This window comes from Anolis sagrei, chromosome 2 (genome assembly GCF_037176765.1).
Source record: "Anolis sagrei isolate rAnoSag1 chromosome 2, rAnoSag1.mat, whole genome shotgun sequence".
Taxonomy (NCBI): Eukaryota; Metazoa; Chordata; class Lepidosauria; order Squamata; family Dactyloidae; genus Anolis; species Anolis sagrei.
This window is the reverse complement of record NC_090022.1, coordinates 267,701,010-267,728,421: the sequence shown is the minus strand read 5'-3', so window position 1 is coordinate 267,728,421 and position 27,412 is coordinate 267,701,010. Positions and strand designations below refer to the sequence as shown.

Here is a 27,412-nt window from a genome sequence, read left to right as displayed (position 1 = left end):
TAGAAATTTCTTAGGACGAAAGGGGTCACACAACCCATGCATATGGTTGTCTCTTTAGGAACACCATGTTCTAGTTCTCAGAAGACTATGTATATCTTGTAAAGAGTAAATGACAGAAAAGTCTTATTATTCTTATTATTTCATCAAATCAGGAGCCCTAGAGATTGCATGCATTATCTGGTGGGGCATCAGCCTAAATTCAGTGGCTAGTTCCCACTAGAGTAAACACATTGCAACCAGGGGAGATGGGTCAACTGTTGACTTGTCAAGAGATGCTGAAATGTTTTAATCCTTTTGAAGAGCAGGATGGGAAGCATTCTCAACCCCAAGGCATATAATTACTTGTGGAAAATATTTTCCACTGTCAACTGGATAAAATCAGAGGTACATGCATGCCTGCGACCACCCCAAACAATCTTTGTTTATCTTGTTCTTTCCCCACTGAATATGATGGGATCTTTTAAGTGGATATCTCAAGTAACTGGCAAAAGCAGTTGTGCTGGTCCATGCCATTTACTATTATGGTTGAGACTTGCATATCTGCTGCTGCTTCAATACTTGAAATATTTGTAGGGAGCAGTAGTATTTTATCTGGTTTTACTACTTTGAACAGCTGTCAAGGGCAGATTTGCATGTGTGAAGGAAAATGGTCATATTTGATGGTCATATTTCACCGTAAGTGCAGCAGTTTCCATGAGTAGAGACAGGATAATAACAACAACAACAACAACAACAACAACAACAGGCACTAGCCAGTAAAGATGGTCCCAGTGGTGATTGGCACACTGGGTATAGTGCCTAAAGGCCTTGGCCTGCACTTAAAAACAATTGGCGCTGACAAAATTACCATCAGCTACAAAAGGCCACCCTAATCGGATCGGCACGCATTATCCTCTGAGACATCACACAGTTCTAGACACTTGGGAAGTGTCCAAGTGTGTAGGATAGTGATCTTGTTTGCTGTGTACTAATCGTATTGTGCATATTATTATTATTATTATTATTATTATTATTTTACTATCAATTTATGGCAATGAATGTCATCGTACTTAGAGGTGGTTTTGCTAGTTCCTAAAGCAACTAGCATTTTTGGTAGTCTCCCATCCAAGTCCTAATTATGGCTGACCCTGCTTAGCTTCCAGGGTTGGACAGGATCTAGTGCCATTAGGAATTTAGGCCCTTCCACATGAATAAAGTCTTCAAGTTTGACAATGCAGTGTTTGCTTTTGCATTCATTTCTTGGAAGGCACTCTTTTTATTCTTTCTTTTTTAAAATGTAGGATAAAGATTTGGGCAAAGAGAATCAGAATTCTGAAACCAATAAACCAGAAGAGAATGCAGATGTGGCAGAAGAAATTAGACTACAGCAAAATGGGAACTGTCAACCAAATGAAGACAATGTAACGGTTAAGACTGAAGAAGTGTAGAAAATTGTGTGGACTTCTTACTCAAGAGCGGAAGCAAACCCAAGGCATTTTCTCCTGTCCCCCACAGTCCACCAAAAGAGGGAAAAATATTGAATGGTCAACCGGACATAATTTATCATATATCCTCCGGTTCTTGTGGTGGCTTGGCCATCTTAAAGGCAGCAAGAAGCAGGACTGGCTAATATGAAATGCTGTGACAAAAACCAACAGCATCGAATCTGATCATCCAAAGGAATCTGTGTTTCTATGATGATAAGATTGTCCAACGGCTGTTACAAATATGTGGCTGTATCCTGTACAACCCAGAAGAGCTGCTGGGGATGCATTGGGAATTGTTTAAAATACTGGTAGTTTGAAGAGTTTGATGTTTTGCTTTATGAAATTTTAAGCTAAACTCCATGTGATATGTTTTGATGATGTGCTTGAAAATGGTGCAAAAATTACACATGCTTCCTTGTTGTTGTAAATGACAGTGATGAAAACTTTTAACCTAACACAGTTTTACAGTTGTTGTGTTTATTGCCCTCAAAAGCAAGTGAAGAGGTTTTTTTTCTTCTTTTGTTGCTTGTGTATTTCTTTTTATATTTTAAGTAATTTGCTTATAAATAAGTCTTGGATCCTTCTCTCACTAGTAGTTGATCAATGCATGCTAACATTCTAGAAAGAAAATCCATGTTTATATTGGATTTCCATTCTCCCAACTATAATAAGCACATAATGTAGTAATCTCCAAACAGCCGGCTTTCTTGGGTAGCTTTATTGCAGTGTCTCAGTCGCCTGCAAAATAGGACAAACGCCCACAACAAAAATAAATGTGTTTCTTTTTAAATGGAACGTGGGAGCACAAGCGGATGTGTTAGTGCCTTCTTTGAAACATAAAATAGTAGTTCCTAGTGCTTTTTAATTCCCGGTTTGTTGACTGCTTGATCTTCTGGATAGTTCCATCACAATAGCAGACAAAGGCTTTAGAGATCTGTTGGTCATGTCATCTGGTTATTTGGTAACTGGTTGAAGATCTCTTTAAATGAATTAGGTTTCATGGCTGAACTCACTGATAAAATCATTTTACAGCCCGGTTAGTCCCTAAGTTAGTGGACCTTATAATAAGTATGAATCAAATAGTTTTGAATAAAAGCACTTCCTGTTAATTATTATGGGCTGAATGTCTAACAATGAAATCAAAAGTGCCCTTTTGAATATCCTCAAGCATTCATTTCTGACATGAGTTGTATAAGAAGACATGAGTAGAAAACAATTGCAGAGATCGTTGCCTAATTTTTGGAGTATAGTATGAGACTGACAACAGAAATGAACATTTCAAAACATGGTTACACTGAAATCAGGAACCTTTTGAACATGATACAAAACAATCAAATTGCCTTACCTCATGGGGAAAAACATACAGAAAAGCCAAATAAGTAAGTAAGTATTAGCTTTTAAGGCGTGTTTTCAAAATTGCTGCTTAGTCAACATGTGAATATTTTGTGGTAAATGGAAAACAATTTGAGCACGCGCAAAGTGATTAAAACTATTGATTGTGACATTGCTTTATTGCCCATATTTTTTCTGTTGTTGCCTAAAGGCTGTCACCCCTCTTTTTCTTTTTCTTTTTGGCCTCTGAGTACATGAAAATTATAATGAATGCTTTACCATGTAAAGTATGGACAGTAATTTTTGTGATGTTTGGCCACATGCAGTTGGCGGCAAACAGTTTCTTCTGGTAATAAAGTGACGACAAATCTCAAATGCTTCTTGAAAGACTGTGAAAGACTGTGTTGGAACAGCAACTGTCATATTTATGATGTGTAAGTAGCATAGAGCAAAGATTGTATACATGTTATCTTTGGTACATCACTAATAAAATTAAGTATTTTAGAGGGAAATGATTTCTATTCACTTCTTGAAGGAATACTTTTGAAAGGTGGTTATTGTTACTTGCTTGGGAAGACAGTCTCTTCCTGGTTTATGGGTATACAGGGCAAGTGGGGGAAACGTGCCAAGAGGAAGGTGCTTCAAGCAAATCCTTGAACCACCGTCCATCTGGAAATCTATGTCCTTATTGTGATTCAGAAGAGGTCTTCACGGTCATTTATGGATCCACTGCCAAGACTCTGCCTCTGGAAGACAATCATACTCAGCCACGAGTGATCACCTATGAGAATAACGATATGGGTATTTTGAGTTTGCATTGATACATCACAATGTAGAGATACTCAAAAGTACCTGGGTCTAGCTTAGAAAACTTGAAGTGAGCTATATTATTGCTACTTACATTTGATTACTTAAGAAGATTCTGATCCAACTTCAGCTTGGTTCTTGAGGATAGTGTTGCTGTCCTCATCACCTCTTAAACGTTTCATGAAACCCTGAGGAGCATATGCTGCTGGTTGTGTGATTCTTTCCAAATTACTGGGCAAATGGTAGATTTCTCTTGAGGGAAGACTTGCTGAGAACTTCTGCATGGCTCTGTGACTAAGGGCCACTCCAACATAGTCAGTGAGAAGGGCACCATGTCCTTTTTTCCTGGAATTCATTTCATCCAATTTGTTCAAAGGAGGCAGATTAGGTTCCAGATTTTCCATTTCAACCACTTCAGGTTGTTCTGCCAAAACCTCCCCTGTAGCTGTGTCCACTGAAGGGGAACCCTGCCTTATAAGGGAATGGTTTTCTTCCACATAAATTTTGTTCTCTCTGTTACATGGTTGAGATGAAAGCAACTGCTGTAAATCAGGTCCAAGGAGAGCCTGTAAGTCAAGTGAAACAAGATTGGTAAATGTACTGTATCTTGAGAGGTATAGTCTGTAGATGAATGCTATTTTCCTGCTTGGCAGGGGGTTGGACTGGATGGCCCACGAGGTCTCTTTCAACTCAGTGATTCTATGTGGGAGCATATTTTTAAAGCTAACAGGAGGAACAAAATCAAGATGTGACTGGTCTTCAATATTTCATTTAATAATACAGTCTTGGAATTATGTTGACATGATGTTATAGCCAGCCTGTTGGTATTTCTCTGTATTGTATGTTTATTAACACAATCCCCTTTGTTTGGGCGAGTCAATGTTAACTTTCTGCTGTTCCTCCCATCTCAATCATACCTTCACATTCATTCTTCCTTCCACCTCATTTCTGTTGGTTTAGGAATGACCTTTTTTTTCTTTGCTAGGTGACTTTATACAACATTGTTAATACAATATCAAATTTACTAATAAATCTATGGAAAGTCTGAACTGCAAAGGTTAAGGATCAAGACATAAAAAAGTCCCAAATATTTCAGAACCATTTCATTATATGCTGACGTTGACTATTTTAACAGCCATTTTTTTTTGTTAATTTTTTGGCCACTGGGCTTAAATACTGGAACAAATTTTGCCAAGAAAACCCACGATAGGGTAACCTTAGCATCACCATAAGGCATAAATGATTTGAAGGCACAAACAATAGTGTTAATGCAGATGCATAAAAATTAGGAGTTTATATCAAAAAATGAGGCAGAGTAATAATAGAAATTCCAGTTTAGTTATATTTACTGCAGCTCTTTAATCGTATATTTTCATGAATAACTTCAAGGGGAAATGATGTAATAAAATCCTAATGATTTCTGGTCTGTTTTAGCTGCATTATTTATAACTACATTGCTTATAACGTTGGGTTTTCTGTTTTTTTAATAAAAAGAAATTTTAACCAGATGGTGCTATGATGCTTTAAAACAGTGGCTCCCAACCTTTTTGTTTTGTTTTGTTTTGTTTTTTTGACCAAGGACCACGTTGACCTGGGACCACTCTCCAACATTAGTACCAAAAGGGTTACAAATTAGTTTTTGGTCAACTTTAGATTCGGTTTGGTTATTTGGAGTGCTGATTCAGAAAATGGCATTGGACAGATCACATCCGCTCTAATTTCTGATACAGAACATATGCCATCCAATAGTCACCACCTGCTCGCCCACAGAAAACCATATTTAATAAGTCTCAACACTATAAGAAGGTTTTGTGAGACTATTCGCTCTTGTTGCAACAATGGAGTAACTGTGAGGCCGCGGCTCATATTTTAGTTCTTATAGTCCACTAGTGGTCCACAAACCACAGGTTGGGAACCACTTATTTAAAATAATACCTGCTTACCACTGGAAAGGTGCTTTCCATATTCTGTATAGCACTGCTGTATCGTGGATTTGGTACAACTGGCCAACACATTTCTCTAGATCTGAAAGTACAAATGTTTAAAACTTGAGGATCTTTTAACAAATATTACCAAGGTTCCAAATGTTTCATAATGATTATTAACCAATAGGATTATTGATCATATTAATCTGTTAATCACAAATAAATATTTGCTTTTAAAATATTGGCCTAAGTCTTATTTTAGTCTTGAGTAGAGCCAGTAAATCAGTTGGTTTTACCTATGTTGATTCACCTTTCAACAGTTGATTAAGTGAGTCTACTTTTAGTTCAGACTAACAAACAGGATTCTAGCCATTCTTTCTCTACTGTGCTCATTTAGGTTCTACTATTCATGATTTTTAAATTATATGTTCAAAATCAATGGTTCTTAACCTGTGGGTCCCCAGATGTTTTGGCCTTCAACTCTCAGAAATCCTAACAGCTGGTAAACTGGCTGGGATTTCTGGGAGTTGTAGGCCAAAACACCTGGGGACCCACAGGTTAAGAACCACTGATCTAAATGGAAACATGAAAACCAATTAAAGTCTTACCGTGTTGAGGAAATGTCTTACCTTTTATATACTAAAACATAAAGTATGGTGAAAAAGAGTGTGATGATTACTATGGTCCCAAGAAAAAGGCCAGCAAGCATTCTTTCAAATTCTCCTTCATCTGAGAATAAACAAACAATGAGAGATACACAAGTCTGAACCCTCGCCCCTCCAAAAAAAGGCTATGATAGAATGAATACCTTTGCAATATTGAGTATCTTGTAAATCCTGATCAAGTTTGGAGACTATGAAGTGAGGATGGAGGTTCTGAATAGGGTTTGCAGGGCTGAGAGTGATCAGGGTAATATACTGTGTTTGGAACCACCATAAAGCTAGATGCTGGTTTATTTGTCTATTACTTTTTGTTTTCTACATCTCTATCTTTTAATGTAATTATTAACAAGGCCACATTAAACCCAGTGACTACTACATCCACTAGTCTAGTACAGTGGACGTCTTGAGGCCTAAACACCAGACCCCAATAAGGTAAAAGATTCAGGGGGACAATAGGAGCCCTATGTGGGATCAAGCTACAAAGAAGATCCACCACAGATGCAATGAAAACGGTTTGAAAGTTGTTAAAAGTTGTCTTCATGTTCAAAACATCTGGAGATTCAAATACTGATAACCCAGTGGGACAACCTACAAATTAATTTCAAACTGATGCAAATGATGAAATTTATAACCTCACTCCTGATCAGGATCAATTTTGGACAAGGTTTTCACAAACGTCAACACATTCTTCTCTATTTCCCATTAATGTTTTATCAATCCTTATCCTATATTTGTATCTCTCTTCCTTTTTTTGTTGTTGTTTCCCTTTCATTGCTGGTGCTCTGAGGGAGACGAATTGATCCATGGCTGGCTATGTCAGGCTGGAAGGTATGAACTTTGCCTGACATCATGGAATTATTTATTATTGAACCGTCGATAGAAAATATATGAAATGAACTGGAGGGAGATCTAGGAGGAGGAAAAAGGCTAGAATTCCTGTTCAAATGGTTTTCATAATACAAAGTTAATACCTTAGTGCATTTATATTATTGTATTGATCGTTTTCCTTGCTTTTCTCAAAACATTAAAAAGATGCTCTGTATATCAACAATCCTAAGATTTCCTTCATAGTTCCATTTTCTTCTGAAAGTTAATCTTGGGCCTGAATCTTATTGTTAGTCACAATTATAACAAAGTTGTTGAGTCAATGTAATTTAACTTATATGTAATTTAATTCAACTGCTCTAATTAAGTGTTGACTTTAAAAAGTAATGATTAATTCAACTGCTTTAATTAAAACTGCTAGATTTAGGCTTTATTCTGTGATTTTGATGTTGATCTACTCTTCACTCTCTAACTCACTGATTTGCAAATTTAAATTCAGCTTAAAGAACCAAATTTACAACATCAAGCTATTTTGTACACACAATATAAAATTATAGCCAGCCTTGTCAATAGAACTGTTTGATGTCTATGCTATGTGGATAATTTAGAATGGATGACAATGGAGATTCAGAAATTTAGCCTTTTCAATTCACAGTTGATTTAACGAAGGCTCCAGAAGAAGTCTAATATGATGAACCTCATTTGACAATCTTGTTTCTTCACATTACATTAGAGACAACAAGGAGACAACATTTGAAATCTACCATCACCCCTTCATTCACCCATGCTAGATTAAAATACCTTGTATGGTAATTTTAAAAATGAGATCAAACAGAACTGGATAGTTTGCCTAGGTTTTCATGCTCTTTGGGTTGGCCTAAAGTAAAGTTATTATAGTGCAACCGATTTTGACATTTTCTCTCATAGACATGGTTACCCTTGCATTTTTCTACATATACAAAATGCTTTATATCGCCAAAGTATGGAAAGCTGTTTCTTCCCAATTTGCAACACGTTCAAGATTTATCTGATGCTCACCACCTCTTCATCACACACCACATATCCCGTTATACTCCAGAAGGAACACTCCAATGCTTAGGAGGACATGGGTGTGTAAGTGATCATATGCCACAATGTGGTATGGCGGGAAAGGTTTATTCTCAGGCAATACCAGCACTAGAAGCAACCCTCTATTTTTATTCTTTGCTTTTATAGCCTACCCAAGCATCATCTATATTAAAGGATAGAGTATACACTCAAACCATATAAATATAGGGTTGCTGTTAGTTTTTCGGGCTGTATGGCTATGTTCTGGAACATGGCCATACAGTCCGGAAAACCCACAGCAACCCAGTGAATCCAGCCATGAAAGCCTTTGACAACACATATAAACATAAATATCTATATGCATTAAAACTTCACCATACCGTATTTCAGTGTAGTAAAGTGTTGAGTCTGGCTGTGAGCTCCTTCCCCCTTACTTGTGATTCCTGAGATATGTACTGTGTAAACAGTTTTTGCATTAAGTTCTGTCAGGAGGTATTGCTTTGTTGAAGAATTGACAACCACAGCTGCAACACAGGAAGACAAAGAGCAACAAGTGAGAAAGGTCTGGCCCTCCAGGCGTGATTAGATTGCAATACCCAACAGCCCAGTTGCTTGCATAGCAAAAAAAAGAAGAATGCTGGGAGCTGCTGCATGATTTCCACCCTCAGTTTCAATAGATACCAGTTAATGTAAGATTTAATGTGTCCATACACCCAAAACAGAAAAAAAGACATATACACACTGTTTTGTTTAAAATGAACTTGTACAATTATACTGGTCAATAGTGGCTGATGGCTTCATTGAATCCATTCTGATTTTAGCCTGAATTCAAAGGCATTATCCATGGCGCTAATTTCTTTATTTAAGTAGATTTAGCTCTTTTTCTGTTTAGACTAGATTGAATTAATGGCCTCAGTGACATGAACAGCACCAGTCACAACTGCTACTTAAATGAAGTCATTGGAGCAGAAGACAACAATGAAGTGTCCAGCGACTCTGTGAGTGGGATTACACCGGATCATTTTCAATTGGTGAGTACTGTTGATGTGGACAAGATGCTGGGGCAAGTAAGGAGGACAACTTGCTTTCTTGATCCCTATCCCTCTTGATTGGTCGTCCAGGGAGGAGATGCAATTCAATATCAAATGCAACAAATTATTAACACATCTCTCAGGAAGGCAAAATTTCCATTTGTTTAAAAGAAGCAGTAGTTTCTGAAACTACTGAAAAAGCCCTCCCTGGTTCCCCTGCTGAAAAAGCCCTCCCTGGATCCCTTGGACCTTAATAACTACAGCCCAGTGCCTAATCTTTTTGGGGCAAGGTGATGAGAAGGCTGTTGCCCTCTAACTTCAGGCAGTCTTGGATAACACACACTTCCTTGACCCATTTCAAGTCAGCTTCAGGATATGGAATTGAGACTGCTATGGTTGCCTTAGTGGATGATGTCCATCTCAACACCGACAGGGATGCTATAGTTAACTTCTGTCAGAAGTTGACCATAGAAGTGCACTAGAGGAATTAGGAATTTTCCTATTGTATAAGGATCCTTGTTAAATGATGTTGGGTGGCTGCTCTGAACCACTTTGATTGAGATCAGTGGGAAAATACCTAAGCAAAAACTGGCTGACTCCAAGCATTCTCTGATAGCTGCAGCAGTGTACTCTCATTTTAGGAGAGGGATTATCCCCACTGCGAGACCCATTAATACTGATTGTCTGGTTATTTGCCTGCTCCTTTTAAACCCAAATTGCCATGGGAAATTTCCTTCCCTTTCTCAAACCCATGTAAAATCAGTTGCAGAAGGAAAACTGCTCTTGGTTCTGTTGCAAACCTGAATGCATGCCTTCCTCTGAGCTTTATCCAGGTACAAGATGAATGATAAAGCTTTTATCATAATATTCAGTCAATAAAGTTACTTACTCAAAGAGACATTTTTGGGGATTTCTATGCAGTGAATTCTGTAAGACTGAAGGAATCCCAAGCGCTCTTGTGCAGGTATCTCCGTCCATTTCACAAGAGCCGAATGCTTCGTGACAACTGGAATTGTCACGTTAGTTGGACCTGTCCTGGGAACTTTAAAAGAAGTCATTTCAGAACAGGTTTTCCTTTCATAATACTCAGTTCTATCCTTTAGTTGCATTATATATATGTCTGATTTTGACACCCGGTGATAGAAAAGAACTGTTAGCTTTGGCTGCCCTACCTGTGTTTTCCCTCAGTTGACTACAAAGACAAATGTGTCCCCCCACCCCCTCTGTCTCTCTTTAGCGCCTCAGCAGGAAGGCGCCGAAAAACGGTTCCCTCTGTGAATCTGTCAATTTGCTTTTGTAGTGTATTCTTCATCCACAGCAGATAACTAGGATGAGAAATGACCTATTGATTTTTCACATGCAACTAGAGATGGAAAATGAAAAGGCCAAGGATTTGTGTTTTAGCAAGGCAACTCAGATGTCGAGGCAAGAAAAGATCTATGTAACTGAGAAAATGCAAAACAAAGGAAATGAGCAAATAATTTTCATTGGGCATACTGGTATTCATCCGGGATTCTTAATGTCTACCTGACTCGCTTGTTGCGTTTCATGAGTTTATGTTGCTAATTTCAAATTAAAAGTTAGCTGAAACATGTTAAACTTCTCTTCATTTACATGGTTTCCCTCTTCATGTCAGGAGCGACTCAAGAAATTGCAAGTTGCTTCTGGTGTGAGAGAATTGGCTGTCTGCAAGGACTTTGCCCAAGAGTTGAGCCGTCCCTGCATAGGATAGTAAAACATCTGCCCAAGGGATGCCCAGATGTTTTACTATCCTATGCAGGGACGGCTCAACCCATTGCGCAAAGTAAGCATTTGCAGTATAGTTGATATTGCCCAGGGGTGCACTTGAGGCACTCTTGGGGAAAATAGACCTTGACATATGCGAGTTGTAGTTACTGGGATATATAGTTCACCTACAATCAAAGAGCATTCTGAACTCCACCAATGATGGAATTGAACCAAATATGGCACACAGAACTCCCACAACGAACAGAAAATATATATCAGTGATTGGTTGGGGGGGGGGGGCTCCAAAATACTGTTTGCTTACCATTGAAAATTACCTAGGGCCGCCTCTGATCTTATGGGAGGCTTCTCACATGTTCCTGCATGAGAAGCTGGAGCTGACAGATGGGAGTTCACCTTGCTCTCCAGATTTAAACCGCTGACCTTTTGGTAAGCAGTCCTGCAAGGACAAGGGTTTAACCCATTGCAACACAGAGGGCTCTGTATTTACATGTTGTAGAAACCAACTGCTGTACTTTCTATGTTATTTCTGACCTTGATGCAAAATTTTATGTTAAAGAAGTAATGCCTAAGAACACATCTCCTTTGTTGACTGAGATATACCTGAACTACTGATATACTGGCCAGCAAAAAAACAAACAAAAAAACCCCCCAAAACATTTCTAGGTTAATGTGGGATGGGGAGATATAGCATATTGGCTTAGAATCATCCTAATAGTGGTCATTCTCATTCTAAAACTGGCATCAGCTGCAATATCTTCCTCTGGAGTGGTTCAGATTCTTTGATGAGTAGAAGTCTGCAATATTCATGCAGATACAACAAAATTATTGGACTTGCCCATGGTAAGTGTGTTTTTTATTTAACAAAACTCCCAAAACTCCTAACAGCTGGTAAACCGGCTGGGATTTCTGGGAGGTGTAGGCCAAAACACCTGGGGGCCCACAGATTGCGAACCACTGACACTGTGCCTTCGAGCCTGACTACACCAATCTTCATTTATTGAGCAGAAGCCACTGCAAGCAACAGGAACCTATTCTCCTGTTAATTGGAAAGTAGCTGACCGTCAGTTCCATATTCTCTTGTGAATGATCTATAGTGTAACAGTCAGAACCCATCACAATTACCTCTTACACTGAAGATCAATCCTGAGAAGGAGAGAGTAAACATGAGTCATCTGAAGAACAGATCCCTGTTGCTTCATGAGCAACTGCTGCCTGATAAGTGACATCTAGTGGAATTTCACAGTCCCAAAGTATTCCTTAAACTAGTGAATACATAGGGATTATGAATACCAATCAGACCCAAATGTGTAAGTCTAGGTTACTCAATCAGTACTGCCTTAGTGAATTTGAGCCCATAATTTTCTCCAGTTAATATTACTTGCTCTTAGTCAACTGAATGCCCTACTCAGTTGAGACCTTTATACTATACTCCTTATTACAAAATTGCTAATCCAGAGATTGCCTAAAAGTATACACTTCAAGAAGGATATTAACAAACTGGAACATGTCCAGCAAGGTGATCAAAGGTTTGGAAACCAAGCCCTATGAGGAACGACTGAAGGAGCTGGGTATATTTAGCTTGGAGAAAACACAGTTGCAATTGGACATGATAGCCATGCTTAAATAGTTGAAGAAGGGGCAAGCTTGTTTTCTGCTGCTCTGGAGATTACGGCACAGAGCAATGGATTCAAACTGGAGGAAAAAAGATTCCACCCAAACTATTAGGAAGAACTTCCTGATCTTCTTGAGAAACTGCAAGTCACTTCTGGTGTGAGAGAATTGGCTGTCTGCAAATATGTTGCCCAGAGGATGCCTGGATATTTTACCATCCTGTGAGAGGCTTCTCTCATGTCCCTGAATGAGAAGCTGCAGTTGACAGATAGGATCTCACCCCGCTCCCTGGATTCAAACCACCGACCTTTTGGTCAGCAGTCCTGCTGGCACAAGGGTTTAACCCATTGCAAGACCAGGGGCTTCCTGATTATAAAAGCTGTTCATCAGTATAGTATGCTGCCTTGGAGTATGGTGCTGTCTCCTTCTTTGGGGCTTTTTAAATAGGAGCTGGATGGTCATCTGTCAGGGGTGCTTTGATTATGTGTTCCTGCAAGGCAAAATGCAACTGGACTGGATAGCACTTGTGCTCTCTTTCAGTTATATGATTCCATGGTTCTACTTTTCAATAAAAGTAGTAAGATTAAAAATAAAAAAGATGGTATACCTCCTTCCAGCGCATAGAAGTATGTCATGCCAAATGTCCATTCATGCTTCAGGAAGTCCTCACAAGAACCATGAAATGCATGCAACATTACCTTGTATAACCGATATGGTTGGAGTTGACCTAGACATAGATACAGGTGTTACTACTTTAAAACATATAATTAAGAAGCAACACAATCTTCTCAACAAATATGAAGTGCTTCAGGTTATCTTTCAGAGCAAGAAACTGGCAGGACATGACTGGGTGTTCCTTGCCTAAGAAAACCCTATGCAATTCATGAGGTCTCCATAAGTCGATAGGTGACTTGAAGGCACAGATATTGTGCAATAATTTATTGTCGAAGGCTTTCATGGCTGGAATCATTGGGTTGTTGTAGGTTTTTTGGGCTGTATGGCCACATTCTAGAACATGGCCTTAAGCCTGAAGAACCTACAACAACCCTGTGCAATAATTGTTGGATCCAGTTTTAGGAACATAAGTTGGAACTTGTGGAAGTAACCCCTGGCATTCCTTTGAACCTCCCACCCCTCAGTAGACAAGGAAACACTCCCTAAATTTGGCTTCATATTTTAATCAATTGAGTATACATATGTATGTCAGGTCATCCTTGGATTATGAGTGGATCTGTTCTATTGTTAAACTAAAATAGGTGTTGTATAATACCCAGTGTTTGCCTTTCAAAGTAAGCTTGCTATACCTCCAAGGTAGAGGTGATGTGTTGAAATGCAATGACTTTACTCCTGATCGTTCAGATATGGATTTTCTGTTCCAGAAGCTTAAAAAAAAAAGCAACCCGAACAGGATGAAAACATGTAATAAAAGAAGGTCAAGGAAGAGAGGTGATGAATAATTGATAGCAACTCAGAGCCAATGCCCTCCAGTGTACATTACGGCTAATCCTGATTGATCTCTTTGCCACAATCACCTGTGCGATCCCTATCAATATGCAGAATGAGCATCCTGTGAAAGGTTCGGAACAAGAGGTGCTTTCTTTGCACACAAAACAGCTGGATTTCATAGCAAGCTAAGAGGTTATACTCCTGCTTTGCAAGGACACATGTTCAAGAAGATGAGGAAAAGTTATTTATCTGGTGACAAAGCAGTAAATAAAGTTTATGGCAATAGGTTGGCCTGAGTAATGGGAATCTTCTGCTATTTTGTTGTCATTCTCATATGTCTTTGTCTGAAATGTATAACCCTTCACTTCTCAGACTGTCCAAGCAGGAAAACCGAAATGTAGTCTGTGCAATTGATGTGGCTGTCATTCTTTGTCTAAATATCACTGATTTTACTTCTGCTGATACTGAAATTTGTGCTCAGTGACTGCAGTGATGGAAAGAGCGGAGCAAGGGAACTAAACTTGTTGAGAAAGAATAGAGAAAGTTTTTTTTTGTTGTTAGCTGGTTTCTGAGTTTCTAGCTTTATTATGGTTTGCTATGCCATCTTCTCCAGAAGATATAATGTAATATAACAGATGATTTCAGTTATACTTGGTGCATTATATCTATTCTTCAATGTGTTTTCAAGTTGCTTGTTGACTTAGGGTGACCCTATGCATTTTGTAGTTTAGTGTTTCTCAACCTTCTGAATGCCACGATCCCTTAAAATCAATTTCATTGCTACTTTGTAACAGTAATTTTGCTATTGTTATGAATTGTCATATAAATATCTGATATGCAGGATGTATTTTTCATTCACTAGAACAAATTTGGCACAAATACCCATTATGCCCAAATTTGAATACTGGTGAGATTGCGAGGGGGAGCAACTGAGTTTGTCATTTTGCAGTTGTAGTTGCTGGGATGTACAGTTCACCTAAAATCAAATAGCATTCTGAATTGTACCAATGATGGAACTGAACAAAACTTGGCACATAGAACTCCCATGACCATAAGAAAATACTGGAAGGGTGTGGTGGGCATTGACGTTGAATTTTGGAGTTTTAGTTCATCTACATCCAGAGACCAGGAGGAGGGCTTTTGGTGGGAGGATTTGCCATCTGTTTCCAAAAAAGGAAGAAGACAGGTGGGGAGATCTTCAGCCTTCCCTGCCAAAGAGGTTCCTAAGATCATCAGAAATACATGTTTTTTTATGGTCTTTGGTGATCCCTCTGAAACTTCCTTGTGACGCCCCCCCCCCCCCCAGGTTGAGAAACACTATTGAAGTTTTTTGTAAGCCCAGCACTATGCAGAAGCTATTTTGCCAGTTCCTTAAGACTATTTCATAAAATGCCCAAAATCCATCATTTGTAATACACTTTTTTTCTTACAGACAACATTTTTTAATTAAACTTGCTTCTGTAACTAAACAATTTGGAAACATTCCCTTCTTTTACAGGCAAACCTGCACACACTGTGATAACTGATTTGACAGTGACAAGTAACAGCCCTTGCAATGAATGGGACTAGGCTAACTGCTAAGTTTTCTTGGACAGTAGCATTGCCAATAGTTGTGCCAATCAGATCTGCTAATCAACAAGCCCCATCTTACAACAGAGGTTTGAATTTACATACATTTATTTTTGGGAGATGTTGCTTCAATGAAGACAGAGGTACTGCCAGAGCAGGCACACACACATTTGAGTGTATAGTTCCTTCAAAATACTTTTCCAGGTGTAACTAAGTTTGCCATTTGACATAGATAGGCACTCCTATTTCCCATCTCAGCTAATGAGTTGTTCAGTATGACTATAACTGGGTTAGTAACCAGGTTAAACAAATAATGTATCTTCATACCAGTTGTTAAATGAATGGCTTTCTTTGTACTAGTTATTCTACCCTATATATGTTTGTGCAAGGATTAAGATGTGGTGGCAGGACTATTCTCAGTCTCCCATCATTAGGGACAATACAGTGTGTGAAGAGGTGATGGAGGACCTTCTCTACTTGGCACCCAGTTGCCAACTTCCCACCTTTCTCTGAAAGCCTGATTTTGGCTGCTTTGGCTTCATTTTGGCACCAAGAAAAGCATGATGGTTTAGTAAAACCTTTGGGAACTTATGGATAAATTCCAAAAAACAAAACAAAAAACAAAACACCTTGGCTTGAAACTGGTTGAACCTTTGAAGCCTTTCTAGTGGGGATATAACTTTATGTATACTTTGGTAACTAGCTACTGTAAATTTACATACAGTTTGCTAAGTAGCAGAGGTGCTATGAAACCCTGTTATTGAATTACAAAGATCTACACTAGGAAAATGACAAGAGTGTCTGGTGTGCAATGTCCCCACTGTCCAATGTTCACATTGCCAGCTTCTCTAAATACTAATATACTGGATACAAACATTAGAAAATCTCCCAATTTTAATTCCCTCGTACCTAAGCCTACTTACAAATACATAGCTTTGATATAAGTTTCCGGGAAGTGTTTTTAACTTGTTAAATTGCTTAAGACATTTCAGGTTTTTTTTTCACTTCTATTGCAATAAATTCTTAAAACTGCTGAAATCTGCTGAGAATTCATCTTTATATCATCCTGAGCTCTTCTGATATTGGACAAAATATGACCGTTTTGATATACAAACAAATAATGCTGTTCTTTAATTATTAGAGAAAGAAATGTCTATTCAATCTAAGTTTAAAAGTTGACTCACTACCTAGTGTTTTCTTTTTCATACGTCCTGATATTATTTCCAAGTCCATGTTTTCAATTCCTGTCCCCCAGTCAATCACAATGCGCTTTGGAGTGTACTTTAGATTCCAAGAAACAACCGTATGATTTTGATTATTTGAGACATTGATCTGGTCAGGTAAATCTGTAGGTAAACAGGGAAATGTTAATTTTTAAAAAGCCAAGGAAGATTTTGAAAAAAGACAATTCCACACAGGCATTCGAATGTATTATACATTTACATGGAAGGAAATTGTATCGATTTTTCTGGAAGGTAAACACGATGGTTTCAGCATTACAAGAAGTTCACAATCGATGCACGCTTAGACGAAAAATTCACATAAGCTTAATCAATGCCTTCACATAGATACAAAACTGTGCAAAAACATGAGCTTTTGTATCTAACACCAAAAAAATTAGGACTTTTTTCTCTTTCATTTTTGCTGTAGCCTTTAAAGTAAAGGTTTAGGTTTTCCCCTGACATTAAGTCTAGTCGTGTCTGACTCTGGGGGGTGGTGCTCATTTCCATTTCCAAGCCGAAGAGCCGGCGTTGTCCGTAGACACCTCCAAGGTCATGTGGTCAGCATGACTGCATGGAGCATCGTTACTTTCCCACAGAAGCGGGATCTATTGATCTATTTATTTATTATTTATTTATTACTTGCACTTATTGACCGCCGCTCTCAGCCCTAGGGCGATTCGTGGCGGTGTACAAAAACATAGAAAAGACAGTTTACAGTAGGTCAAGACAGCACAACAACATTCTACTACTACTACATAACAACTACTTATACTAAAAATCCGCTTCGTCTTATCAAGGGGTCATAATCAATCTCATAGTCATAGTCCATTCCGGTCATCATTTCCAATAACGTGGCACTCAATTGAAGGCCATCTCGAAAAGCCATGTTTTCAGGCCCTTACGAAAGGCCATGAGGGAGGGCGCCTGTCTAACTTCAGCAGGGAGGGAGTTCCACAGCCGGGGGGCCACCACCGAGAAGGCCCGCTCTCTCGTCCCCGCCAAGCGTGCCTGTGAGGCAGGCGGGACCGAGAGAAGGGCCTCCCCAGATGATCTCAAGGTCCTCGTGGGCTCGTAGGCCGAGATGCGGTCTGCAAGGTATTTTGGGCCGGAACCGTTTAGGGCTTTGTAGGATAACACCAGCACCTTAAATTGGGCCCGGTAGCAAATCGGCAGCCAGTGGAGCTGGGACAACAAGGGCGTTGTATGCTCCCTGCGTCCTGCTCCTGTTAACAACATGGCTGCCGCGCACATCTACTCACATTTGCATGTTTTCGAACTGCTAGGTTGGCAGAAGTTGGGGCTAAGAGCGGGAGCTCGCCCTGCTCCCTGGATTCAAACTGCCAACCTTGTGGTCAGCAAGTTCAACAACTCAGTGGTTTAACTTGCTGCACCAAATATCAAATGCCAAAAATCTGCTTCAATAGGAGAGCATGGACTTGTAGGTTTTTGGGGTGCGTGAAAAAAGTTTGGGGTGGGGCATGCAGGGTTACAGAAGATGGTGAGGTAGAACCAGCAATTCTGATATAAACAGCAAGAACCAATAGAAGTAAACTATTGGATCTTGTCCTACAAAATTATGGAAACAACTGTAGCAACAATAGTAAAAAAGCAATCTTTTGTGCTATAGCAAGCATGGGCAAACTTCAGCCTTCCAGGTGTTTTGGACTTTAACTCCCACAATTGAGTTGAAGTCCAAAACACCTGGAGGGCTGAAATTTGCCCATGCTTGCGCCATAGTTTAAAATGTCAGAAAAGTTGGATTCTTTACCATTTTTTCCAACTGAATAATACTCTGTAGTGAATTCTGGAACCAGATATGTAACTGCCGGGGATTCTCCTGCTTCGTTATAGGCAGAGATTTTGATTCTGTAATAAGCCATGGAAAGATTCAGATATAGCCAGTTCTCTGTTATGTTGAGGGATCTGGTGCAATAGCTGGGGATTCTTCTGATGCTTATGTGATATCCCATGGTATTCCTGTTTTGTGTTATCTAAGATAAGCAAATAGTTGTTAAATGATTACGCACAACATTCCACGGTTATTAAGCATGGTAGTAACAAAATGACATGAAATATTATAGGCATCATTAAAGCTGCAAGATGTGCAAAAATAACCAAAGTAAATTATACAATGATAAATTTTCAGCAATAAACGTAATTAATCATAATTTCATTGAAAGGGGCTCTAGTACCAATTAGCTCTGCATATAGCTCTGGATGTAGAGAGATTCTTTGTTTTGTAAATATCACATCACAGCACATTATTTCTACATCTTACTATGAGTCAATTCAAATTTATCAGTCCTAGTCCAACAAACTAGGAATTGTATTGTTGAAGGCTTTCATGGCTGGAATCACTGGGTTGTTGTAGTTTTTTTGGGCTATATGGCCATGTTCTAGAAGCATTCTCTCCCGATGTTTCACTTGCATCTATGGCAAACATCCTCAGAAGTTGAGAGGTTGTGTACCTCACAACCTCTGAGGATGCTTGCCATAGATGCAGGCGAAATGTCAGGAGAGAATGCTTCTAGAACATGGCCATATAGCCCGAAAAACCTACAACAACAAACTAGGAATTGTTGGATAGAAAACAAATTGCATGGCAGTGTGATCTTTATATCCCTATTTTTTCTCTCTGGCACTTGAATTCAATGTTTCCATGTTTCCTGGAGATCTGTTTCCTGGAGCTTCAGCAATCCTGATTTAACATCTTGCTTTGTTTGAAACATTCAACTGATATTTTTCGAGTTCAAATATGAAACTGTGGTTAGACAAATCAGAATGTATTGCATTTCAGTGTGTGAGACAGGGGTGTATTTATTCCCAGGGCTTCTTCTTGGATCAACAAATGGTAGTTAATTGGATTGGGATGGCTACATCTAAATTCAGCCTAGGTTCTGTGGGTGTGTAGCTACACAGAGTTGTCAGTTTTCTGGACATCAGCAAATTCTCAGAGAAGTTGTCTTCTCCACACAGAGAAATATTTCTCTAGGCAAGAGACATCGGAGGAAGACAATATTTGATTTCTGTTTGTGAGCTGCTATAAAGAAACACAATAAATGGAAATAGAAGTCTGCGGCCCTGTTTCCACTCATTCCCAACTGGCAACAGGGCTCCCTGGATCGGCAGAAAGGTGTTTGTATGTGTGCTACTTTTCAGCAAACATAAGCACACCAAATGCTAGAAGTGAGGGAAGACAACTGTAGGGTGGAAGACAGTTGGTCCATTATGGAGTAGGACAGGAAGTTGAAGGCCAACATCCAAACGCATGAACCTTCTTAGAATCAGAGTTGGAAGAGACAACAAGGGCTCTCCAATCCAAATCCATTCTGCATGCAGAATGCACAGAATCAAAGCACCCCCAACAGATAGTCATCCTGCCTCTGCTTAAAAAACTCCAAAGAAAGAGACTCCAGGCATTTCCAGGCAGACAGTTATCCCAGGACCATTTGCATTTTTAAAATGCAGATGTTCCTGGGGGCCAGTCCACACTCATGCACTTTCTGGGGTGGGTGTCCAGATGCTTTCGAGGGACTGGCCTGCGAAAATATCTGTAAGCCCTAACCCCTCTCCCAAAGCCTGCAAATCCCTTTGAAAAATAAAAAAAAATTACCTGGCCTCCAGTGCACTATTGCAGCAGCTCTCCTGGTGCATAGAAATGATGCGCCGGGAGAGCAGAGGGAGGAAAACCACTCCTCCCCCTCCCGACTCTACTGGCGCATTTTTTCTATGTGCCAGAAGAGCTGCTGCAAGAGTGTACTGGAGGCCGGGTAAGTTTTCTTTACTTTTCAAAAGAGTTTGGGCACTTTGGAGGAGAGTGGGTGGGTATTCCCACAGTTTTCCGGATTAATTTAGTCCAGAAAACTATGGGGATAATGTCTGGACTGTAGTCCAGACACCAGAAATAGTGGGTTTATCCCGTGTCTTCCAAGAAGGCACGGATTAAATCCACTATCTAATTAATTTGCTCCAAACCAGGGTTTTCCTGGTTTGTAGCCAATTAATTCGGGATTGTCCAGGACATCATTTGGACAGCTCCTTGCGGGAGTTACCACAATAAAGGGGCTGTCTGGATGTGCCCTCCAACAGTCTCCAAGGCAGCAGCATATTCCACTGCTGAATAGCTCTTACCACCAGGAAGGTCTTCCTAATGTTTGGATGGAATATTTTATCCTGCAATTTGAATCCATTGCTCCATTTCCGTTCTTGTCACACAAGCCCCATTGAACAGTGGCATAGGGCCTGAGAGGAAAAGAGCTCTTTTGGTGAGTCAATATTGAGCGTTCCACAATTTTTGAGGCTGCAAATGCTAGCTGTAATTAGTGTAGCTGCTGAACAAGTTTTACCAGCTGCCTTGCTATCAAAAATTGGTGATAGTTTCTGGCTTTGGGATGCCATATTAGCTAATAAACTAGATTTTACCATATTTTGGACCCATCTATCCACATTTCCTACAAGCCTGCTCCCATAGTCAGTTGGCCAAAGGCACTTCTGTCCTCCCCACACTTCAACCCTTGCATGCCTTTTATCTCTAACATCACAAGAACTCATCTCCCCAGTCTATGTTTTTGTCCTTGAATTCTCTTAGAATAGGATACTACTTATGTAGGGAGCATAGAAAAGACTCGTACAGTTTCACCAGTTTGGTTTACTTTGGAATATCTGCAAGTAAGCATTCTTTAATAAAATGGATAGGGTGTTGACATGCGAAAGACCTCTGCCAAGCCATGAAGTTTGTTGGGAGACTTTAGACCAGTCTCAGCCTAATCTTCTTGAGAGGATTATAACAATGTTCAGGTGGGAATCCTAGACATGTACATAAGCCATAATAGTGTCACAGAGCTGCAGTTGCCTTATATATAAACGGAAGGAGAGATTACCGTCCATTTTAGGAAGATGCTTCTCTTTCCTTGTGAGATCATTTTAACGGTGTCTTCTAAAATGATTGGCTTTTCAGTAAGCTCTGTTAAAGAACAACAGTATGTCTAATGTCAGCACAGAACAATATTCAAAAGGGTTTAAGGGTCATAAAAAGTGAAATGAATCCATATTTTTTCATACCAATTAATATACCTGACACTTACTGTGTGGGATAGAAATCTCTTCACTCCAAACACAAATAGAACAACTTTCGACTTTGGGGACACATCTGAGCCTAGCAACATAAGATGATGATAATTTTACACTGGAGACAGTTGCATTAAAGGCTCCATCCACAACAGGAACCTGAAAATAAGTGCAATTAAGCTAATCATTCTTAATGCAAAAGAGATTAAGCAGTGTTCATCTTTACAAATGTTATGAAACTCGGTATTTTGTGCTGGAATGTCAACAGGACAGCAAAGCAAACTCCAAATTGTGCTTCCCCCATATGTCAGGTATTTTTGAGGGTATAGAATCTTAAATATCAACATTAAGAGGCATTGAGTACTTCAATCTAAATACAAAGAGCATTCCAGAAAAAAATGAGATAAATCTTCCATCATTTCACAACCATATGGGCACTATCTGTGCTGGATATGCCATCATCTCATCCCTTGACTAAGGAGCCCCCGGTGGCGCAGTGGGTTAAACCCCTGTGCTGGCAGGACTGAAGACTGACAGGTTGCAGGTTCAAATCCGGGGAGAACGTGAATGAGCTCTCTCTATCAGCTCCAGCTCCTCATGTGGGGACATGAGAGAAGCCTCCCACAAGGATGATAAAACATCAAAACATCCGAGCATCCCCTGGGCAACATCTTTGCAGACGGCCAATTCTCTCACACTAGAAGCGACTTGCAGTTTCTCAAGTCGCTTCTGACATGACAAAAAACAAAACAAAACAAAATCTTGACTTCCGTCAGATGCAAAGTATTGAATCTGTACTTATTAAAAGGATCTTTAGGTTATATGAGCAAGTTAAATAGAGGAGCAATTTTCCAGAATAATAGCAACGTTCTTATATAATGCATCAGAGAGGCAGTAAAAAACTAGTGCAGCATTTTCTTGGAGATCAATATGAGCTAAAAGCCTTACAGCTTCAAGTCGGGCACCTTTTGCAACCAAATAGCTCACTGGGAACCCCAAATGAGATACAAAGTAAAAAATGTTGTAGCCCATAATTCGGAGCCAATTTATTCATATTCTAGTAAAGCTAAGGTGGAAATTCACAGGAAAGGTATTCTGAGACAATATTGAATGGTTGCTTTCTAGGGCAAGATATATTTTATAGACTTACTGATGTCCAGCTTGAGGTTGCTAGTTTTGCTTCCTTGTACTGTAATTCATATTGCAGCATATCTTCTGGTGAGTCCCATATAATTATTAATTCACGGAACAACTGATAGGCTGTTATCATAGAAGGTGAAGAACACTTTTCTAAAATGGAAAAGTAGAAATGCCTTAAGATGTCTCCACTTCAATCTGCAAATTGTAAGAGCAGAGGACAGAGAAGCTGCTTGTTCAAATGATTCCCATTATTGAAGAAATTATATTCCCATATACAGGCAGTCCACACATTATGAACAAGCTAGATTCTGTAACCTTATTCTTAAGTTGAATTTGTATTTAAGTCAAAACAGGCATATTTTTAAGTGTAACTCCACACACACACACACACACACATATACACAGAGCTTTGGCATGCATAGGGAAGGGTTAACACCCTTGTGGTGTTTGGTTTGCTGTCTGTGCACTTTCTGTCCCTGTGATAATTGGATTTTGAAAAACGTGGCTTGCTGTGGAAACAAGGATTGGTGGTAAAACTTCACTGGAGACACCTTTCTCCAATGATAACTCTTTCAGGATTGAATTTCCCTTCCAAGGGGTAGATTTCTCAACTGTAGTCATTATGCCATGTTGGCTTACACTAAGATAGTCATAATCACAATCATGAAACTATATTAAGTTATGCATTGCTACTGTGGCAGTGAAGGTTCATCACATGCTGTACGTCCACGAGGGCAGAACAGATTAGGCTTCAAACTGGGCTTGATAGAAAGACATTGACAGAGACAAAGAGAAGGGAAGAGAAAGAAAATGGGTAGGAAGATTGCCCACTGACCCAATAGCCAAGGACAGGTGGTTGGCAATATAGTTGCTAGAATTTATCAGCCAATGTAAATTCCTGTTCAATAGCACCACATAACAAATGTTTTATAGAAAAAAATGACAATTTGAGATTTTTGAAGAAGAGAACTGTACTTGTTTTACTGGGTATAAACGACATTTTCTTTGTTGTCCTGCAGCTCTCCTGGGAATAATTGCTGGCAACCAATACGGTCAGATTTTCTTGTGAATGCAAATACAGCCAATTTCTTTCGATAGACGATACAGTCGTTTCCATCTTTTCACAAACTCTATCCCTTCATGAGACAGACACATACAGCAAAGTCAGAAATTGGGCTAAAAAGAAGTGGCAAGTTCACAGAAAATCAGAAACAGTGTAATCTGAGATAGACATCAGAAAGTTGCATCATTCTCTCAGTAAAGGTGTTACATGATCCACTTGCAAACTGATATTCCAGGTCAAAACAGTTATATCTTTGGATTCTCTCCCCCCTCCCCTTCCGTTTAGATACCGGTATTTATTTTTTAAATGTCTAATTAAGACTTTAAAATGCTACAAGTGAAATTTTATACTGGAGGATGGTTACTTCGGCCAGCAAGAACTTGACTGGTAATGGTCACCCAGAGCGCTTTTTCATCAGCTGCCCCAAGACTGTGGAATGACCTGCTGAAAGAGTTCCGACATTGAAATGAGCTGCCAAAAATTAAGATACAATTAAAGATCCATCTTTTCCAGCAGTTCAAGCCACCACTTAGTATTATTTGCCAAAAACCCTACGAAATTCATGGGATCACTGTAAGTCAACAGATGACTTGAATTAATGCATGCACACAGTGAACTTATCACAGGATGCACTTGGCAAGATTTGTTTGTCTTTCCTTACCTTTGAGGCTAAAAGAGTGAAAGACTGCCCAAGGTCATCCAGTGGATGTCCATGGCCCAAAAGGAGGATCTGAATCTTAGTTTTCAGAGTCATAGTCCAACACATAAATCACAATACCATGCTGGTACTTGATGGTGTGATGTAGGGTTTATAAAAATGCAAACTATATCAGCTGGGTAATCTGTTACCAAAACTACAGCAACTATACAGGTTTGTTTTTGTCTCCCCTTCCCCACTCTGCTTTGATCCTGAGAAAAATCTTCCTTCTGATATTTACTTCTGATGGAGAGAGGAATTTAAGTTACTCTGAGAAAGTATTGGCATGATTTTTAAAATGCCCCCCCCCCCACTTACTTACCATTCGAAAACCACTGTATATAGAGATGTCTGGGGGAGTGCTAACCAAGAACAATACAGTAAGCCGTCATCTTCCTCATAGAAGCACATTAGATCATCTTGCCAATCTGGAAAAAAAATAACACAACCAAAACTGATAGCTTGGCTTTAGGGTCACTATGGGTCAGAAACAATCTGAAGGTATACAACAAAGGCATGTAAATAAATACTTGTATTTACTCAAGTCTAATGCGCCATTGAATCTAATGTGAATCTCAATTTTCAAAACCCTGAAACCAAAAAAGTATTTGCGGCCGAATGTAATGCACAGCAGCAAAAAGTGCACCCTTTGTAATTTGGCCAAAAAAGATATGCATTACTGTTGCTGCCTGCTTAAAATTCCTTTGTTATAAACAATTGTGTTAGAACACAAAAGCTTCCAGCGATGGAAATGAAAACTTTGGGGTGCATCTATGCTGTAGAATGAATCCACTTTAATTGCTTTGGTTAAATGCTATGCAATTTTGGGGTCTGTAGTTTGGCAAGGTTTTGAGCCTTCTCTGCCAAAGAATACAGATGCCTCACCAAACTACAGATCCCAAGATTGCATAGCATTGCACTGTGGCCATTTAATTAGAGATTACGTCCTTCAAAGAGGAGCTCCAGGTACAGCTCCTGAAGCAGTTTCCCCTTTTGCTTTAGCTCAGCACTAAGGTGACTGTATGACACGAATCTAATGCGCACCACAATTTTGATAAGGTTGTTTGGTCAAAAAAGTGAGCATTAGATTTGAATACAGAAGAGCATTAGATTTGAATACAGAATATAATATAATAGTAAATTAAATTGGCTGGACATCTCCAGACATACAGTGATTGTAAAAGGATTGGGAGAAGAACAAAGTGCAGATAGATAGCACTATGTTATACGATTTTTGTTTCTAGGTTATCAATGACATTTCCTAATTGGTTCCATCATAAAAACATGGAAAACGTTTATTAAACTACAAAAACTTTGTTTTTGTGGGACATCCTGCAGCACATTTTGCTATAGTTTTTCAATGAATATCTCCTAGAGTTTCAACCAATTCAACATAATTTGTGGCAGCCACAAAAAAGAAGTTTAAAGTTCAAAGTAAGTACTACACAATTAAACAGGAAATAACACTTTCAAATGTTGTTACATAGTGTAGTTGGCTGCATTCTTGTGGTTACTTCTTCAAGGAAGTTCAGGTGAGGTTGTTAACAAGGCAGAACATAGGTAGGCCTTGCATTCTACAAAGTGAAAAGACAGGCAGCTCCATCTTGTAAAATATTCCAATCCACCTGTGGGATGTAGGATCTCAGCCACTTTACATAATGATGCATCTTTGGGGCGCAGGTGATGCCTTTAATGAAAAGGGAATTATTAATAAATAGGAGAGGGTCATACATTTGACCCAGAAATATCTTGAGAAGGACCTTATTTGATAATTCAACTAATTCACTGTTTTATTAAGAAAACCAGGTATGGATTCTTTTGATTCCTTCTGGAACATAATTAACAAAAGAACTAAAGACTGAAATTATACAAAAGGAGAAGAAAAACAGTGAATTTTCTTTGTTTTACTTTAACTTAAGTAGTACCAGATTAAATCCATAGGGAGACCAAGGTTTATAAAGCTATTTATAAAGCTATTGTCCTGCCAACCCTGCTATATGCTTGCAAAACATGGACTGTCTACAGACATCACACTCAACTCCTGGAATGATTCCATCAGTGTTGCCTCTGAAAAATCCTGTAAATCTCTTGGGAAGACAGGTGGACAAATGTCAGCGTGATGGAAGAAGCAAAGACCACCAGCATTGAAGCGATGCTCCTACGCCATCAACTCTGCTGGCCATGTTGTCCACATGCCTGATTACCATCTCCCAAAGCAGTTACTATACTCCAAACTCAAGAACAGGAAATGTAATTGTGATGGACAGGAAAAGATATTTAAAGAAGGGCTTAAAGCCAACCTTAAAAACTGTGGCATAGACACCGAGAACTGGGAAGCTCTGGTCCTTGAGAGTTCTAACTGGAGGTCAGCTGTGACCAGCAGTGCTGCGGAATTTGAAAAGGCACGAATGGAGGGCAAAAGGGAGAAACATGCCAAGAGGAAGATGCATCAAGCCAACCCTGACCGCGACTGCCTTCCATCTGGAAACCGATGCTTACATTGCGAGAGAACATGTGGATCAAGAATAGGGCTCTGCAGCCACTTATGGACTAATCGTCAAGACATTAAACTTGGAGGACCATCATCCTTGGGCTATGAGGGATCGCCTAAGAGATGCCAGATTAAAAACTAATGTGTTATGGATTGTCTATTAAGTACCTGAGACTGATATCTTGCAGAAACTGGCCTAAGAAGAAGTATAATTAAACACAACAGGACTTCCTTTCCAAGTAAGATTACTAGTCATATATT

At 39.3% G+C, this 27,412-nt stretch overlaps 2 protein-coding genes and 1 long non-coding RNA gene across 6 annotated transcripts in view; 1 reads left to right on the top strand and 2 right to left on the bottom strand.

The window, feature by feature from the left end:
- SREK1 (splicing regulatory glutamic acid and lysine rich protein 1) overlaps window positions 1–3,310 on the top strand; it is a 37,633-nt gene extending 34,323 nt beyond the window's left edge. For all 4 annotated transcript variants that reach the window (XM_060761577.2, XM_060761576.2, XM_067464578.1 and 1 more), the window contains one exon: window positions 1,281–3,310. In XM_060761577.2, coding sequence (XP_060617560.2) covers window positions 1,281–1,427 — 147 coding nt within the window. In that variant the 3' untranslated portion in view covers window positions 1,428–3,310. The remainder of the gene's footprint in view (window positions 1–1,280) is intronic.
- A 6,666-nt stretch (window positions 3,311–9,976) lies between these two features.
- Window positions 9,977–21,867, bottom strand: LOC132765371 (uncharacterized). The gene is made up of 6 exons (XM_060759665.2): window positions 21,778–21,867; window positions 21,574–21,656; window positions 18,462–18,684; window positions 16,658–16,816; window positions 13,063–13,182; window positions 9,977–10,137 (listed from the first exon to the last, which is right to left on the bottom strand). The coding sequence occupies exons 2-6, from the start codon at window positions 21,613–21,615 to the stop codon at window positions 9,977–9,979; spliced, it is 705 nt and encodes a 234-aa protein (XP_060615648.2). The 5' UTR covers window positions 21,616–21,656; window positions 21,778–21,867.
- Window positions 21,868–22,921: 1,054 nt separating this feature from the next.
- LOC132766414 (uncharacterized) lies at window positions 22,922–25,087 on the bottom strand. The gene is made up of 3 exons (XR_009630464.2): window positions 24,983–25,087; window positions 23,876–24,036; window positions 22,922–23,050 (listed from the first exon to the last, which is right to left on the bottom strand). It is a non-coding gene; the product is annotated as an uncharacterized lncRNA (long non-coding RNA).
- Window positions 25,088–27,412: the final 2,325 nt, after the last annotated feature.